At 43.5% G+C, this 14,401-nt stretch overlaps 1 protein-coding gene across 2 annotated transcripts in view; it reads right to left on the reverse strand.

Annotated features, from left to right (window-relative positions):
- Prdm4 (PR/SET domain 4) overlaps positions 1-13,477 on the reverse strand; it is a 27,954-nt gene extending 14,477 nt beyond the window's left edge. For both annotated transcript variants that reach the window (XM_050145668.1, XM_050145666.1), the window contains exons 1-6: positions 13,354-13,477; positions 13,067-13,273; positions 8,364-8,497; positions 5,479-5,664; positions 1,937-2,731; positions 98-247 (exon numbers count right to left, since the gene is read on the reverse strand). In XM_050145668.1, the coding sequence (XP_050001625.1) occupies positions 98-247; positions 1,937-2,731; positions 5,479-5,664; positions 8,364-8,496 (1,264 nt within the window). In that variant the 5' untranslated portion in view covers position 8,497; positions 13,067-13,273; positions 13,354-13,477. The remainder of the gene's footprint in view (positions 1-97; positions 248-1,936; positions 2,732-5,478; positions 5,665-8,363; positions 8,498-13,066; positions 13,274-13,353) is intronic.
- Positions 13,478-14,401: the final 924 nt, after the last annotated feature.

Genomic DNA, 14,401 nt, shown 5'->3' on the forward strand with positions numbered 1-14,401 from the left:
TTTAAATCGCTGACTTCTATCTGGATCAACAAATCACTAATTACACACAGACTGACAACTCCATCCCATAAGGAAAGGAAACTTCCAGTATTCTTACCGACTTCTGTCCCCACAATGGATGGACGGAGAACAAGTTGCTTTGGGAGGGACAGCCTTGCTCTGCTCTCTATTGGTGCATCAGGAACAAAAGTCACTGGGCCATGATCAGGGCAGTCTGAGGGATAGGCTCGGTCACAGAGAGTGCACCCTGTAGACAGCAAGTGTGAAAGACACAGATGGCATAGTACATGTAAGTTAAATTTCCATTTGGTATCAAATGCTAATTACTAAATTAACCAGTAAGAAGGGTCTTAATTACATTTATCATAGACTTTAAATACCAATACAGAGGGGCTTCTCACTGACTGCCTTCTGAATTTTGGACCCGATTGTTCACTCTATGCGAAAGCTCTTCAGACGGTTTCATCCCACTGCCATGGCCATGCCTCTAGGTAATCCCTCCTGAGCTCCATTAGACATCTCTACTGAACACCTTACACACTGAATCAGCATCTAAACGGATTCAGCCCCACCTCCCAGGATAACGTTTATGTAATGTCTCATGGAGGAGACAGAGCTTTCTTTCTAACACTTCCCCTTATGTTACCTGCATGCTCTAAATGACAATTTCACAAAAGGTTTACTTTTTCATCTTACTTCTATGAAGACAGAAAATCACCTTTCATTGAAATTCAGCATTACCTCCCTCCAACAAATCTAACGGCTCACAAGGCAGAACCCCATACCAGCCCTTACTCCTAGAACCCTTACGGGTACGTTCTGATCCTACCTGTCTCCCAGGAGACTGATGCCTCAGCCCTATTTTCCACTGCGGCCATCTGAACCATGTATGATTCTTTTCATTCTAGGCAAGTGCAGGTGCCAACGCCTGTCTTCCTACAATGTCCTCAGGACTACGCTAACACATATGCTGCCCTTTGTGGCTGGCGTGCTGACCCTTCCACACCAGGTTACTTGTTCTTCAGACTCGTAAGCACCATGAATCCCATCATGATACATTTACTGCTATTATTACTACAGTGGCCTGTGTTTCGTCCATGCTTCCCATAAGGCACAAGTCCTCAAGGTTTGTACTCTTGGTAACTGTGCCCTGCCCCCTGCATCTGGCAGAGCACAGCAGACAGTGCGCAGATGAAGTTTCTTGCATGGCTTAAGAACAAAGTGAAAACCAACAGATCAACCATTTTGATACAGAACATTTACATGCCTAACTATCGTAATTCATACACTCTAAGACAAACCACTGCATAGCAATACACATTTCCCAAAGTTATAAAAGTGACCTAGCATTTTTATCTTCTGGCACATGCTGTAAGAGCACAATGTGTATCATCAAGATTACTTGTGTCAAGTTTCACTCCTGTAAGGCTGTTTGAGAAATACCTTCATATCACAGGGCTACAACTAACTGGTAAAATACAGACATGACTATACTGTCTGCTCCAAGAAATCAATGTAAGAACCAATAAACTGCACATATATTATCTGACTTGAAAAAGTGGCATCAGATTAGTAAAAGGATAATACGAGGGCAAAGAAAAATACCAAAGTGAAATTCCTTGCTATACTCCCTTAACTAACTAACATCAGACTATACCAAACACTAGTCAAAACAATGGCATTCTAAAACCAGTATTGAGCGGACTCAGCAATTAAGAGTACTCACTACGCTAGCAGAGGATCCAAGGTTTGGTTCCCAGAACCCATATGATGGCTCACACTATCTGTAACTCCAGTTCCAAGGAATCCAACACTGTCCTAGTTTCTGCAGGCACTAGGCATGCAGGTGATACATGCACATGCATGCAGGTAAAACCCTCAAACACATGTAATTTTAAAAGACAAAACCCAGAAGAGAACAGAGAAGCACACTCACAAATTGTAAACAAGGTTGCCATATTTTCCTTGTTTGAATTGGAGTCTTCCATTTGCAGTGAAGGTGGTACAAAAGCCAAGCTGTCTGAGGATACATCTACATGACCTGTCCCCATAGCAACCTCCTGCGTGATGGAAGAAACAGCCACAGGCTCTAGGCTAAGGCCAACTTCATGGAGGGAAACAGATTCTAGAGAGGCGAGGTTGTGTGAGGTAGAGAGTGCCACGCTTACAGAGTTGGTGCTCATGGCCACAGTGTGGATGGAGTCACTGAGGGCGCTGTCAGACATCCCATTGACCCGATTTGCAATGTGGTCTGTCTCCATGACCACAGGAAGCTCTAGACCACTCCCATGAATGGGCATCACACCACCATGTCCTACAGTATCTGCTGTCAGGTTGTTGCCCACAGAATCCACTGAGAGAGGTTCATGACTTCTGGAGCCATTGGGGATTTGCGAATGGTCTCCTGCAACACCATCCATTGTAAGCTCCTCTGCCATTCCATCTGTAGAGATTGGGCTGGTAACCCTAGAAACATTCTCCATAGTGATTGTTGTGTCCAATGCCACTTCATGGCCATCATTAGGATGAAGACTTTGGGCACCATGTGTGTTCACAGAACGAGAGTCTATTGAAACAACACCTAATTCTAATCCAACATTTCCATTGGCCTGATAAGGATCTAGTGCTGAAGGGCTGTTGGTGATAGACAACGCTGTATTACCATCAACATTTATAGAGTTGGGGTGGATGTACTGAGGAGGCGGTCTGTCAGCCAAGTAAGATAAAATGCCTGAGAAAAGAAGAGATATCAGAGAAGAGATATTATCACACTATTATTATATATAAGAAATTTCAAGTGCTAGAAACCATTTTCCTTACAAATACAACTGAGTTAAAGATCCTGCTACTTCTTTAATCAATATCTATACAAGTAGTACATACACCATTCTGAGTTTCTCTATGAAACTCAAATCCTAAACACATGAAGCTGATCTGACAAAGCCAACTAGACACACCCTAAATGGGATCTCTAATCTTTATGTGGTCCTCAATTCTTCGGTCCTAAGATGCTAAAAGCTGCCCCACAAAAAGTAAATAAATAAGAAAAAGAAAGATAGGTAGGTAGATAGCCAGCCAGGCGGTGGTGGCGCATGCCTTTAATCCCAGTACTCAGAAGGCAGAGGCAGGAGTATCTCTGTGAGTTCAAGGCCAGCCTGGTCTACAGAGCGAGTTCCAGGACAGCCAGGGCTGTTACACAGAGAAACGCTATCTCAAAAAACAAAATAAACAGATAAATAAAAAAATAAAAATATGTAAATAAGCAATAAAATGATTTAAGAACTTTTATATAAAATTATCAAAGCAAACTGATTCAAAACAAAACTACAGAAACTTTTTTTTGTGGGGGACCTGTTAGGCTCAGATCCAGGGTCTCAAAAAGAAAGTCTTACTATTAAACTACTTCTCAAGTCCACAGCTATGCGTCTAAGGCTATGGGATGTCATCTGAGGTACTTCTGGTGGGAGAGAATATATTAAAACACAGCACATTATGAACCCAAAAATGACCACACTGTCTTGAATAAAATGTTTCATTTACAAGAACCTTCCCTAAATGCCTAAGTGTATTTTGTAAATGTACACAAAGACACCAGAATAGTTAAGAACATCAGCTATAATGACAATAAAACCTGGAAAAACCAAGCTGCCCAACAATACTGAATTACATTCAGTAGTCTGTTCTGAGACAGACACAGTCTAGTCTACATTCCTGATATCCTTGCTTCAACCTCCTAAACATTGGAATTACCAGTATGCTATCTAAAAAGACCATTATGGGTGTTGGGCTCGAAGGCACACTCCTGTAATTCCAGCACTTGGCACAGAGGCAGGCATGGGTCTGAGTTCAAAGTCAGCCTGGTCTACACAGTGAGTTAGTTCTTAGGCCGGCCAGGGCTACACAGTGAAAACCTATTTCAGAGGAGGATGGAGAGAGGGTATGAAAACCATTGCAGTAGCAGGACAAACACAAAGTAAAAGAGACACACAACGGTAGAGAATCGTGGTCTTAAATCATGAAAACCATAACCATCAGTACTCCCAAAAACAAAAAACCACAAGTCCAATAGAAGGACAATATGGCTTCCCTTTCTCCCTGTTTGCCAAACTGTCTGAAAGAGTATATATAATACTTTTATAACAGAATAAAAAGTCAAACTTTAAGCAGTACAGATAGCTGGTAAACTAGAATTACTACAGAATCAATATTCACTTTATATAAAAACTGGTTAGCTGGAGTTGGGGGGTTGCGGATGGTGCACACCTTGAATCCCAATACTCAGGCAGCAGAGGGGTGATCAAGAGCAGCCTAATCTACAGAGTGAATTCCAGGACAGCCAGGACTACACAGAGAATCCCTGTCTCAAAAAACCAAAAATAAATACATAAATAAATAAAACAAAATCATACCATAGGGAACTGAAAGATTACTCAGCAGACAAATCACTGCTATGTAACTCTAAAGACCTGAGTTTGTATCCCCAATGCCCAGTAAAATTCCAGGAGGGTGTGGTGACCCACCTATAATCCCACAGATCACTGAAATACAAACTATTAACTCAGCATGTTCTGGGTCCAGTGAGACCCAGCTTCACTCTGTAAGGTGGAAAACAACTGAGTAAGACAACCAGCATTAACCTCTAGCCTCCACTCGCACCAACACACACCTGCACACTCATACACATGCAAAGAAAAAAACATAACATAAACCAGGTGTGGTGGAGCTCATTTATAATCCCGACACTGAGTTTGAGGCCAGCCCTGCCTACACAGCAGATTCCAGGACTACAAGCAAGACCCTGTCTCAAACCAACAACAAAAATTCCCATGCCTGCCAGGTGGTGGTGGAGCAGGCCTTTAAAGGCAGATGGATCTCTGTGAGTTCGAGGCTAGCCTGGTCTACAAGAGTTAGTTCCAGGACAGGCTCAAAAGCTAGAGAAACCCTATCTTGAAAGCCAAAAAAAAAAAAATTAAAAAAAAAATTCCTCATGTCTGTAATTTAGTACTTTGAAGGTGGAAGGCAAGAGAATTGGAAACAAGGTTATTCTCTGCTATATAGGCAGTTGCCCAATCTCAAAATAAAGGGCTTCAGAGTAGCTCAGTGGTAATATGCCTTTGTATCATGCATGAGGCCCTAGGTTCAATCCCCACCAAAAAACCAAAACCACTTCAAGAAACCATAACAATTTTAAAAGATTAAAACTACACTATTAACACTATGAAAAAGAATTATCTTTACCAAACTGCTTCTTTCATATTAAACCATATGCATGTTCTAAGCAAAGCATACAATTATCAACAAATCCAGAGACTGCTATCCAATAACGACAGAGAAAAAGATATTTAATCCTTAATTTCCAAAAACTGAGGTCAGAATGGTTCCGTCCACCTCCCACACACAACCATAAAACTTACCAGGTAGAAGGGTTCCATCCCCCATTCCCCTATCTTCCCCCAACACAACAACTATAAAACTTACCAGGTAGAATAGTTCTGAAGTAACTGCTCTCTAGGTGAGGGTAAGGCGGTGGAGGTAGGGTGTAGTTTCTTTCGGGTAACCCACACATCACCCCTCGATCTCCAATGCCCATGGGGAGCATCAGAGACAAGGCAGAAGGCAGAGAGCTCAGGGAGGGACCCAGGTTTGGAATTGCCACTGGGAGACCTTCAAAAAAATTTTTTTTCTTAATTAGTATCTTAGATTAGTATCTAAAAACCACTGGCAAAACTTAGAATTTAGAGAAACAAAAGAATCTCCCTGGTAGCCCTTTGTAACCCAAGACACTATTGGATAACAACTATACCATAACCAAACATTCCCAGTCCCCAGATTACTTCTCAGAAAGGACCTATGTAGCCCAGGCTGACCTATGACCTAGTGGAATGCAGGGATTACAAGTGTGCATGACAAAACTTGGCCCTCAAATTAGTGTGTACGTGTGCACATCGTTTTTAAAGTGCTAAACTGGTCCTCCAGTTGTTTCTCCCAAACACCAAAACAATTAACAATCTAGTTTGAATAACAACTGAGAGAACAAATTACTTTAAAAACAAAAACAAATGGGCTGGAAAGATGGCTTAGTGGTTAAGAGCATGTACTGTTCCAGCAGGACCAGAGTTCAGTTCCCAGCAGCCACATCACTGTAACTCTAGCTCCAGGCCAGAACCTCATTTGCATATACTCACACTTCACTACAAAGAGTAAAAAATGACTCCTTAAGGTAAATAAACATTTAAAAAAAAAAAAAAAAAACAACTGTCCACAGGTGTGGTCTCTTGCAGTTAATTTTTTTTTTCTGGTTTTTCGAAACAGGGTTTCTCTGTTGCTTTGGAGCCTGTTCTGGAACTAGCTCTTGTAGACCAGGCTGGCCTCGAACTCAGAGATCCTCCTGCCTCTGTCTCCCAAGTGCTGGGATTAAAGGTGTGCCACCACCACCCGACCAGTGGTGGCTTTTTTAAAGCTTTATTTACCCTTTTTAATCACTATACATTTCACTTTTAAAACACTCAAATGCTTGGCATGGTGGTGCATTACTGTAATCCCAGTACCAAGAAGGCAGAGGCAGAAAGATTTTGAGTTTAAGCCAAGCCTGGGCAACATAGTGAGAGACCCTATCTAAAAATGTAACAAACAAAATCCAGGTATGTCTATACTTGGAATCCATCCACATTAAAGTTAGATATGTGTTTCTTTTCAGCCCTTTCTCTTCGTGTTATACTCTATAATCAAAACAGTTTGAACTTTACCCACCCTGGATTATATCCATGTACGAAATGCTTAAACGACCTTTCCTGTGCCCAAGCGTTAAATGAAAACCCACCAACTTAGTGCTGATTTGCATATTTTGGTCAAAGGGAGTATTTTTTAATATAAGCCTTTTCTTAAAGACTATCTTCTGAAGAAATGCCTAAGAGATAAACAGACAGGTTAACAGTTCTTTTAAAGTTTCAAAGTCAAGGCTGGCCTTCAACTCCTCCTTCCTGCCTATACGCCTACATGCTGAGGTTATAGCATACACCATTATGCTTTTATAACTTTATTCTGTGGGGTTGGAGAGATGGCCCAGCTAAAAGCATTTGCTACACTTATAAAGTGCCCAGGTTCAGAGTGTTAGCACCCACATGGTAGTTCACAACCATGTGAAACTTCAATTCCTCCCTATTTTGGTCTCTGTGGGCACAATGCACACATGTGGTATATACAAAAGTGATCCTGGGTCTGCCTCAGATTATCAGTGTGTAAAGAAGCACCATGTTTTCAACAAGAATCCAACAAATCACACAAATAAACTTTAATTTTTTAAAAATCTCTTGTGTTGACACTTTAAGGAAGGAAATGCTAATTTTAGTTAATCTGGCTTGGCTGCTGCATTTTATTATTTCAGGATAAAATTTTCTACAAATAACTACTTAAACATCTTTTACACAATAGTTAAAATACTAAGCATAAGTCCAATACAACATTATGAGGCTACATATCCTTAACAATCAATAGTTTACTCATTTCTCATTTCAATAGGAGAGGGAAAGAAAGTAGAGAAAGGGTTTCAGAGACAGGTGTGGTGGCACAGGCCTGTAATCCCAGCACTTGAGAGGTGGAGCCAAAGGATCAAGAGTGCAAGGTCACTCTGGTTATATTAAGACTGGGGTCCAGGGGGCTGGAGAGATGGCTCAGAGGTTAAGAGCACTGGCTGATCTTCAAAGTTTCCTGAGTTTAAGTCTCAGCAACCACATGGTGGCTAACAACCATCTGTAATGAGATCTGGCTCCCTTTTCTGGCCTGCAGGCATGCGTGTGTGGACAGAACACTGTATACATAATAAATAAATAAATCTTTAAAAAAAAAAAAAAGACTGGGTTCAAGACCTCTTCTCAAATAGAACAAAATCTCCCAACAACAAAAAAAGGAGTTAAGTGTTTAGGCCTAGGAGAGGAAAAAAATGAGCTTCCTCTCCTGTTTCTGCCCATGCTCACAGGGAGTCCCACATAGCTCCATCTCTCTCACCACTTTCTCACAAAGCCAGGCCTTGCATGTTCCCACAAATGCTCAGTTTCCAACCTAAAACAAGCCCAATTAAATGTTTCGGGAAGTTCAGAGAAAATTTAACCTAATCCTCATCTATTAATTAGGGACAAAATGTCAGTGTCAATCAGTTGAGTATGAGAAGCCCCGGATAAAAAGCCAAGTCAATTTCAGCTGTAAATGAAAGAGAGTACCCCAAAAGAAAAAAATGCTACTCCCATTAGGATGGTGCAACTACACAAAACCCTTGGCAGAGGCCGCTCACTAGTTTCTCTGTTGTACCCTGAAACACACTCAGAACTGACTGAACACAATGTTTGAGTGCAGTGGCTCCCACTCACCTGGGGCAGAGATGGTGCTGTGAGAGGGAGAGGCAGCCAAACCCAGGTGACTTCCTGAGACTGGCAGGGCATTGCTGACAGAGGATGAAGACAGCTGCTCCATCCCCACTGGGCTCAAATTCATGTCATTCATCCTAGGAAAGAGCATACACCACCTCAGTAAGCTCATGTTAAAAGAGCCAAGACTCTGGGGATGGGGAATGGAACCTGACCAACTGCTCTGCACACACATGACTCGAAAACCACAAGAAGGACTGTGATTCTGAGTTAACTATGCAGGTCAATGTCACATACCATACACAGGACTTGAATTCAATCTACCTTGTTCCAAAACCTACACAAGCACCAAACACACAAGCCAACAATCTTCAGCTCTGGCTATAGTGGCTTATTTTGTTTGTTAAACCACCCAATCTTTTCTTCTCATGGTAGGTACTATTTCCATTGGGCTTACCTGCTCAAACCAGTAGCTTTTAGACATTCTATTTTAAAGTACTTGAAGTTTTACTAACCCTCTTTATAGTGAGGTAAAGGTAATCCTGGGTCTGATTCATATTGTCAATGGCATAAAGAAGCACCATGCTCGCCCAAGGATCTCACACACTGACAGTCAAAAGTATCCATACCTTATTGACCAACAGCCTTAATACCCTCACACACTGACAGTCATCAGTGTCCATACCTTATTGATCAACAGCCTTAATACGCTCAGTTATCAGTGTCCATACCTTATTGACCAACAGCCTTAATACGCTCACACAGTCATCAGTGTCCATACCTTATTGACCAAAAGCCTTAATACCCTTAAACACTGACAGTCATCAGCATCTAACAGCCTTAATACCCGCACATAGGGCCATCAAGCAAGCTTTGCTAGAACTCTACTAAAACAACTTTGAATCTTCAAAACTAATTCTGCAAAGTAAGGCAAATGAACAATTAAGGCTCAAAGATAAAATATTTGCCTCAAATCACAAAGCAGCTCAATAAAAGGGCATCAATCATCCTGTAAAGGACTGCCAAAGATGTTCCAACACATCAGACTCTTAAACACAGATCATTTTCAGAAGGCTGAAGAACCAAGAAATCACCTTTTCTGTACAGCCCTTCTTGAATGTCACTGAGCACATTTTACAAGAGTAATAACGAGTGAAAATGCCACACACTGCGCCCCCATGTCTGCGCTCTGTGCGCTGGCACCCAGTTCATGAGCTTCAGGCAAGGGGGCTGGAGGTTAAAATACACAGACACACACAGACAGAGACAGCGACACAGGTCATCCTTGAATTCCCCAAGAATGCCCCCTTTATTGCGTTCAGGGGCAGATTATATAGAGATAGCCATGCCCCAGCCAAACCCACCAGAAACCACTCTCCTGCCATCAGGAACTCCTGAAGGTCTCGTGCTCAGAGCAGCTGTAGGCACTCAGATCAGGGGAAAACAAGTTGTTTACAAGGAATTCAGGATCTGGGGTCTCACTGCTCCCAAAAGAAAAGGCCATTAACTGCCATTGTTATGTACAGGCATTAGTTTTAGTTAGCTGGGATGGCACAGAAGTAGGGAGGCTAAGGCAGAAGGGTGGCCACAAGTTCCAAGCTTACCCTGTAGTGAACATAAACTCAATGCCAGTCTAGACTATATAGCAATAGGGCTGGAGAGATGGCTCACGGGTTAAGAGCCCTGCTGCTCTTCCAGAGGACCATGTTCAGTTCCCTGCATTCACACCTTCTCAAACCTTGTACTCCAGCTCCATGGAGTTTCACACCCTCCTAAGGCCTCCAAGGGCACCTGCATACACAGGATAGGCAGGCGCACACACAAAACACATATAATTAAAAATAAGTATTTTCAAATATATAGATAGATATTGGTTTCTTTTTTTTCTTTTCTCACTCTTGACTGTTATCAAGTCATTTCTTTTTTAATTAATTAATTAATTTATTTATTTATTATGTATACACTGTTTTGCCTGGGTGTATTCTTGTATACCAGAAGAGGGCACCAGAACTCATTGCAGATGGTTGTGAGCCACCATGTGGGTTGCTGGGAATTGAACTCAGGACCTCTGGAAAAGCGTTCTTAACCTCTGAGCCATCTCTCCAGCCCGTACATATGGGTTTCTAATCAGGACTTAGAGACCATATTATCGTTTACAGACGATGGACAGAACACAATTCAAATGAAATCTCTAACAGCCTCCCACCATACTCTGTACTTAAGAAACAATGGGTTAGGTAATTTACTCCTGCCTCTCCTACACTGCATACTTTAAGGCTCTATGATGCTAAACCTTCACTGTCAACTACAGTGGACTTAGAATCACATGGGCACACAGCTCTGACTGTCTATGAGGGTGTTTCCAGAGAGGTAAGATGCAGATTGGGCAGTGGTGGCACACACCTTTAATCCCAGCACTCAGGAGGCTGTTAGAGGCCAGCCTGGTCTACAGAGCGAGTTCCAGGACAGGCTCCAAAGAAGCTACCCAGAAAAACCCTGTCTCGAAAAGCCAAAAAAAAAAAAAGAAAAAAAAAGACAAGGTAAGATACACACTGAATGTGGTGGGGAGATCCCGTACTAAATAAATAAAAATGAGAACGCAAACCCACCACCAGCATTTCTCTTTGCTTCCAGGTTACAGGCTGCAATGTGACTGACTAGCCTCCCACCATGATGGATTGTGTCCCCTTGAACACAATACACCATCTTCCTTAAATTGCTTCTTGCCATGTACTGTCATAGCAACCAGTGTTAGCTAGTTTGTAATCTTCTTTTTCTAATTAACACACATGCATGTGTGTGATGAAGAGGGCTGAGGATGTACATGGAAGTCTGGAGATAGTTCTCAACTTCTATGTTGTTGAGATAGGGTTTTTACAGTGATCTGCCAGCTCCAAGGTGATTCTCTGTGCTGGCCTGCCATGTCCCCTAGAAGTGCTAGAATTACAGATGCACACCACTGCACACAGCTTTTTATGTGGGTTCCAGAGAACCAACTGGAATTGTAGGCCCCCTACAGTCAGTGCTTTTATTCACCAAGCCATTGCTCCAGTCCTGGACTGGCACTTTAACTCCATTTTAACGATTAGAAAGCCTAGATTTTGAGTTTAAAAAATAAACTACACTTACATAACTAGTCAGAGGTATAGCTGAGTTTGGAGCTCAGAACTAATTTAAGAGGCTCAACTTCTTTCTTAGCCTAGTAACAAATTACAAACAAAATGTTTTTGCTGGGGGGCTGGAGAGATGGCTCAGCGGTTAAGAGCATTGACTGCTCTTCCAAAGGTCCTGAGTTCAATTCCCAGCAACCACATGGTGGCTCACAACTATCTGTAATGAGGTCTGGTGCCCTCTTCTGGCCTTCAGGCAAACAGACAGAATATTGTATACATAATAAATAAATAAAAAAAAGTTTTTGCTGTTTACAGAGTCCTATCTGTATTAGACTAAATGTGAGGTATAAAGTCCTACATAAACTTGTTTTTTGAATTATACTATATCCATAGGGTTATCATAAAACTAGCTTTTGGACATCAACTAAGTATGAAAGACCTGAAAGCAATACCCACTCATCACCCTGACAGAAAGACCGTGAGAAGCACTAGTAAATGAGGAACACTATCTGAAGGACCACAGATCCTCGCACAAGAGTGGAAACTCCTTGTAGCCTCAAGCAGCCATGCTACTTTAACTTGAGAAGTTCCTAGGCTTCAGCTGGTTTACAACAGACGTCTCTAATTTCTCCCAGCTGCAACCATAACTAAGACAAAATCACCGATGGCACCATAAAGTCTACAACATACCGATTACAGTAACATCTTAGAGCAGAGTGAAGTACAGAATGTCAGAATAAATATCGGTGTGAAACCCTAGGCCTTCCCAAACCAGTTCAGATCAGACTCAGGACATCTCTGCTTTGTTGTGAGTCTTTAAAATGTGATGACTTCAACAGCCATAAACCAAAAGAAACAGTATTCAAAGATAAAAGACATTAGGAAGGAACAAACATTGTGATCCTCAACAGGTTTTCCCAATCAAATCGGCAATTCCACGCTACCCACTTGTCCCACATCAAGGCCTAAAGATACTGAATTCCGTCTTCCTCACACTGTCAGCAAATCATTCTGTTTTTATGTTTTTAACCAACCTACATAATCACTTGTTAGGTTCAGCCCTCACGCTGCTTTCTGGAAAAGTACGGCCACTTTGCAAGACGCATCGACCAGCCCCAATAATTCATTCAATGCATTTCCTATTCCACATTCTAAACAGACTTTTTAAAGGATTCTGAAAAAAATACCAGCTAAATACAACTCCATCTCTGGTTTGTTTCTATACTGTCTTGGCACAGTACCTTCTAATTCACCTAGTTTGCACAATTAATAACTTAAATCTCCGCACTTCATCATCCCTGGTTGCATCCCGGAAAACCCAAAGGTGAAGGGTGATGATACCACAAAAACAGACGACTCAAAACAACAACGCTACAATAACTCAAAGACAGGAAAAAGGTGTCAAGCAGCTAACAACGTGTGGTTACTCTGAACAATCACACCTGGAACCAACTAGTACTCTGGACTTTTTTGTGGGGGGAAGGGTAGTAGGTTCGGGTGCTCCAACCCATTAATCTGTCACACGTGCATTCCGAAGGCACACAAAGACTCCCCCTCCGGCGCTATCTCCCCGGCTTCCCCGGCCCACCTCACCTGCGCGGGCAAGTGCAGGGAACCGGCGTCCGACGAGAGAGCGCCGGGGCCGGGGTCACGTGCTAGCACATCCCGCTGGTGGCCACGCCTCCCCGGACCTCCCGACGTCTCCGAGGGCCGGCGGCCGCGCTCCGTGCCGAGGGCCGGGCATGCTGGGCCGCGCCCGGGGCTGTCTTTCCGGAAGCGCTGGCAGCCAGGCTGGCCGACCTGGAAGGGGAGAAAAGTGATGAGCCACGACCTTTCCCCGTCCGGCCGCCCAGCCCGCCCGGCCGGCGCGCCTCGCCCACCTGAGGCCCGCGCTGGGGAGCACCGGCCCACCCGCTCGGCTCTTCATCCGGCCGGAGCTCGGCCCGGGCGCCTTTGCTCGCCCGGGACCCCACGCCCCGCTTGAGGCTCCCGTAACGTTTCCCGCCCGCCCCGCCCTACCCAGTCAGTCCCGCCTTCTCAGGGCCACACCTCCTCCCGGGGTGCTTTCCGGTTTCTCAGCCACTCCGGACGCGTTTCCGGCTTGCCTGCGCCGCGACCTTCCTTTCTGCAGAGTCGTCACGCCCAGTCGCTGCGCGTGCGCATCGCAGAGAGCCCGCCCCGCCCACCCCGGAAGTAGGCTGGCTTCGAGACGCTCCGCCCAGAGCGTGGCGGCTCAGGTGGAACTCAATCCAGTCGAGCGCTGAGTAATCGACTCGCCGTTGCTAGGAGACCAAAACTGATGTACTTGCTAGAGTTCATTCATTGCTAGAACTCCAAGGTTCTCCAGACTGTTTTTCGGGCCTAAATAGCATAGCCTCAAGTAGGGACGCAAGGATCCACGCAGCACGTTTTGAAATTAGGTCAGGCCATGAAGGTTGCCTGCTTCCATGTCGTAAATGATGGTACTAGGATTTGTGCAGGTTTCCTTCTCTCTTTGCCTTTCCGTCCCCATTCGCAGGCGCAGTGCTAAGAATGCTCATTGAAACCGCACCAGCTGTTCGGTAGCCAACTTTGTACATCACGTTTATTCATGCGGGTGGGTGGGTGGATGTGTGTGCTGTCTGTCACTAGAGCAAATGTCCATGTGGAGGTTAGAGAACAACTTACAGGAATCGGCCCTCTCTTTCCCTCATGTGGGTCCCAGGGACCAAAGGGCCTTACCCTCCGAGCCAGTCTATATGTGGCAATTTCTTAACGCCCGCAATTCACTAATCATACTAAGTAATTACCCAACAGAATATTTATATATATATATATATATGTGTGTGTGTATATATATATATACATAGATACATACATACATGTACAACAGCATGTGCACAAATGTTTCTTGCAACTTTGTTAATAATAATAATGATCTCATAACCA

Source organism: Alexandromys fortis, unplaced genomic scaffold (assembly GCF_014885135.2).
Source record: "Alexandromys fortis isolate MF-2015 unplaced genomic scaffold, M_Fortis_MF-2015_v1.1 scaffold_50, whole genome shotgun sequence".
NCBI lineage: Eukaryota > Metazoa > Chordata > Mammalia > Rodentia > Cricetidae > Alexandromys > Alexandromys fortis.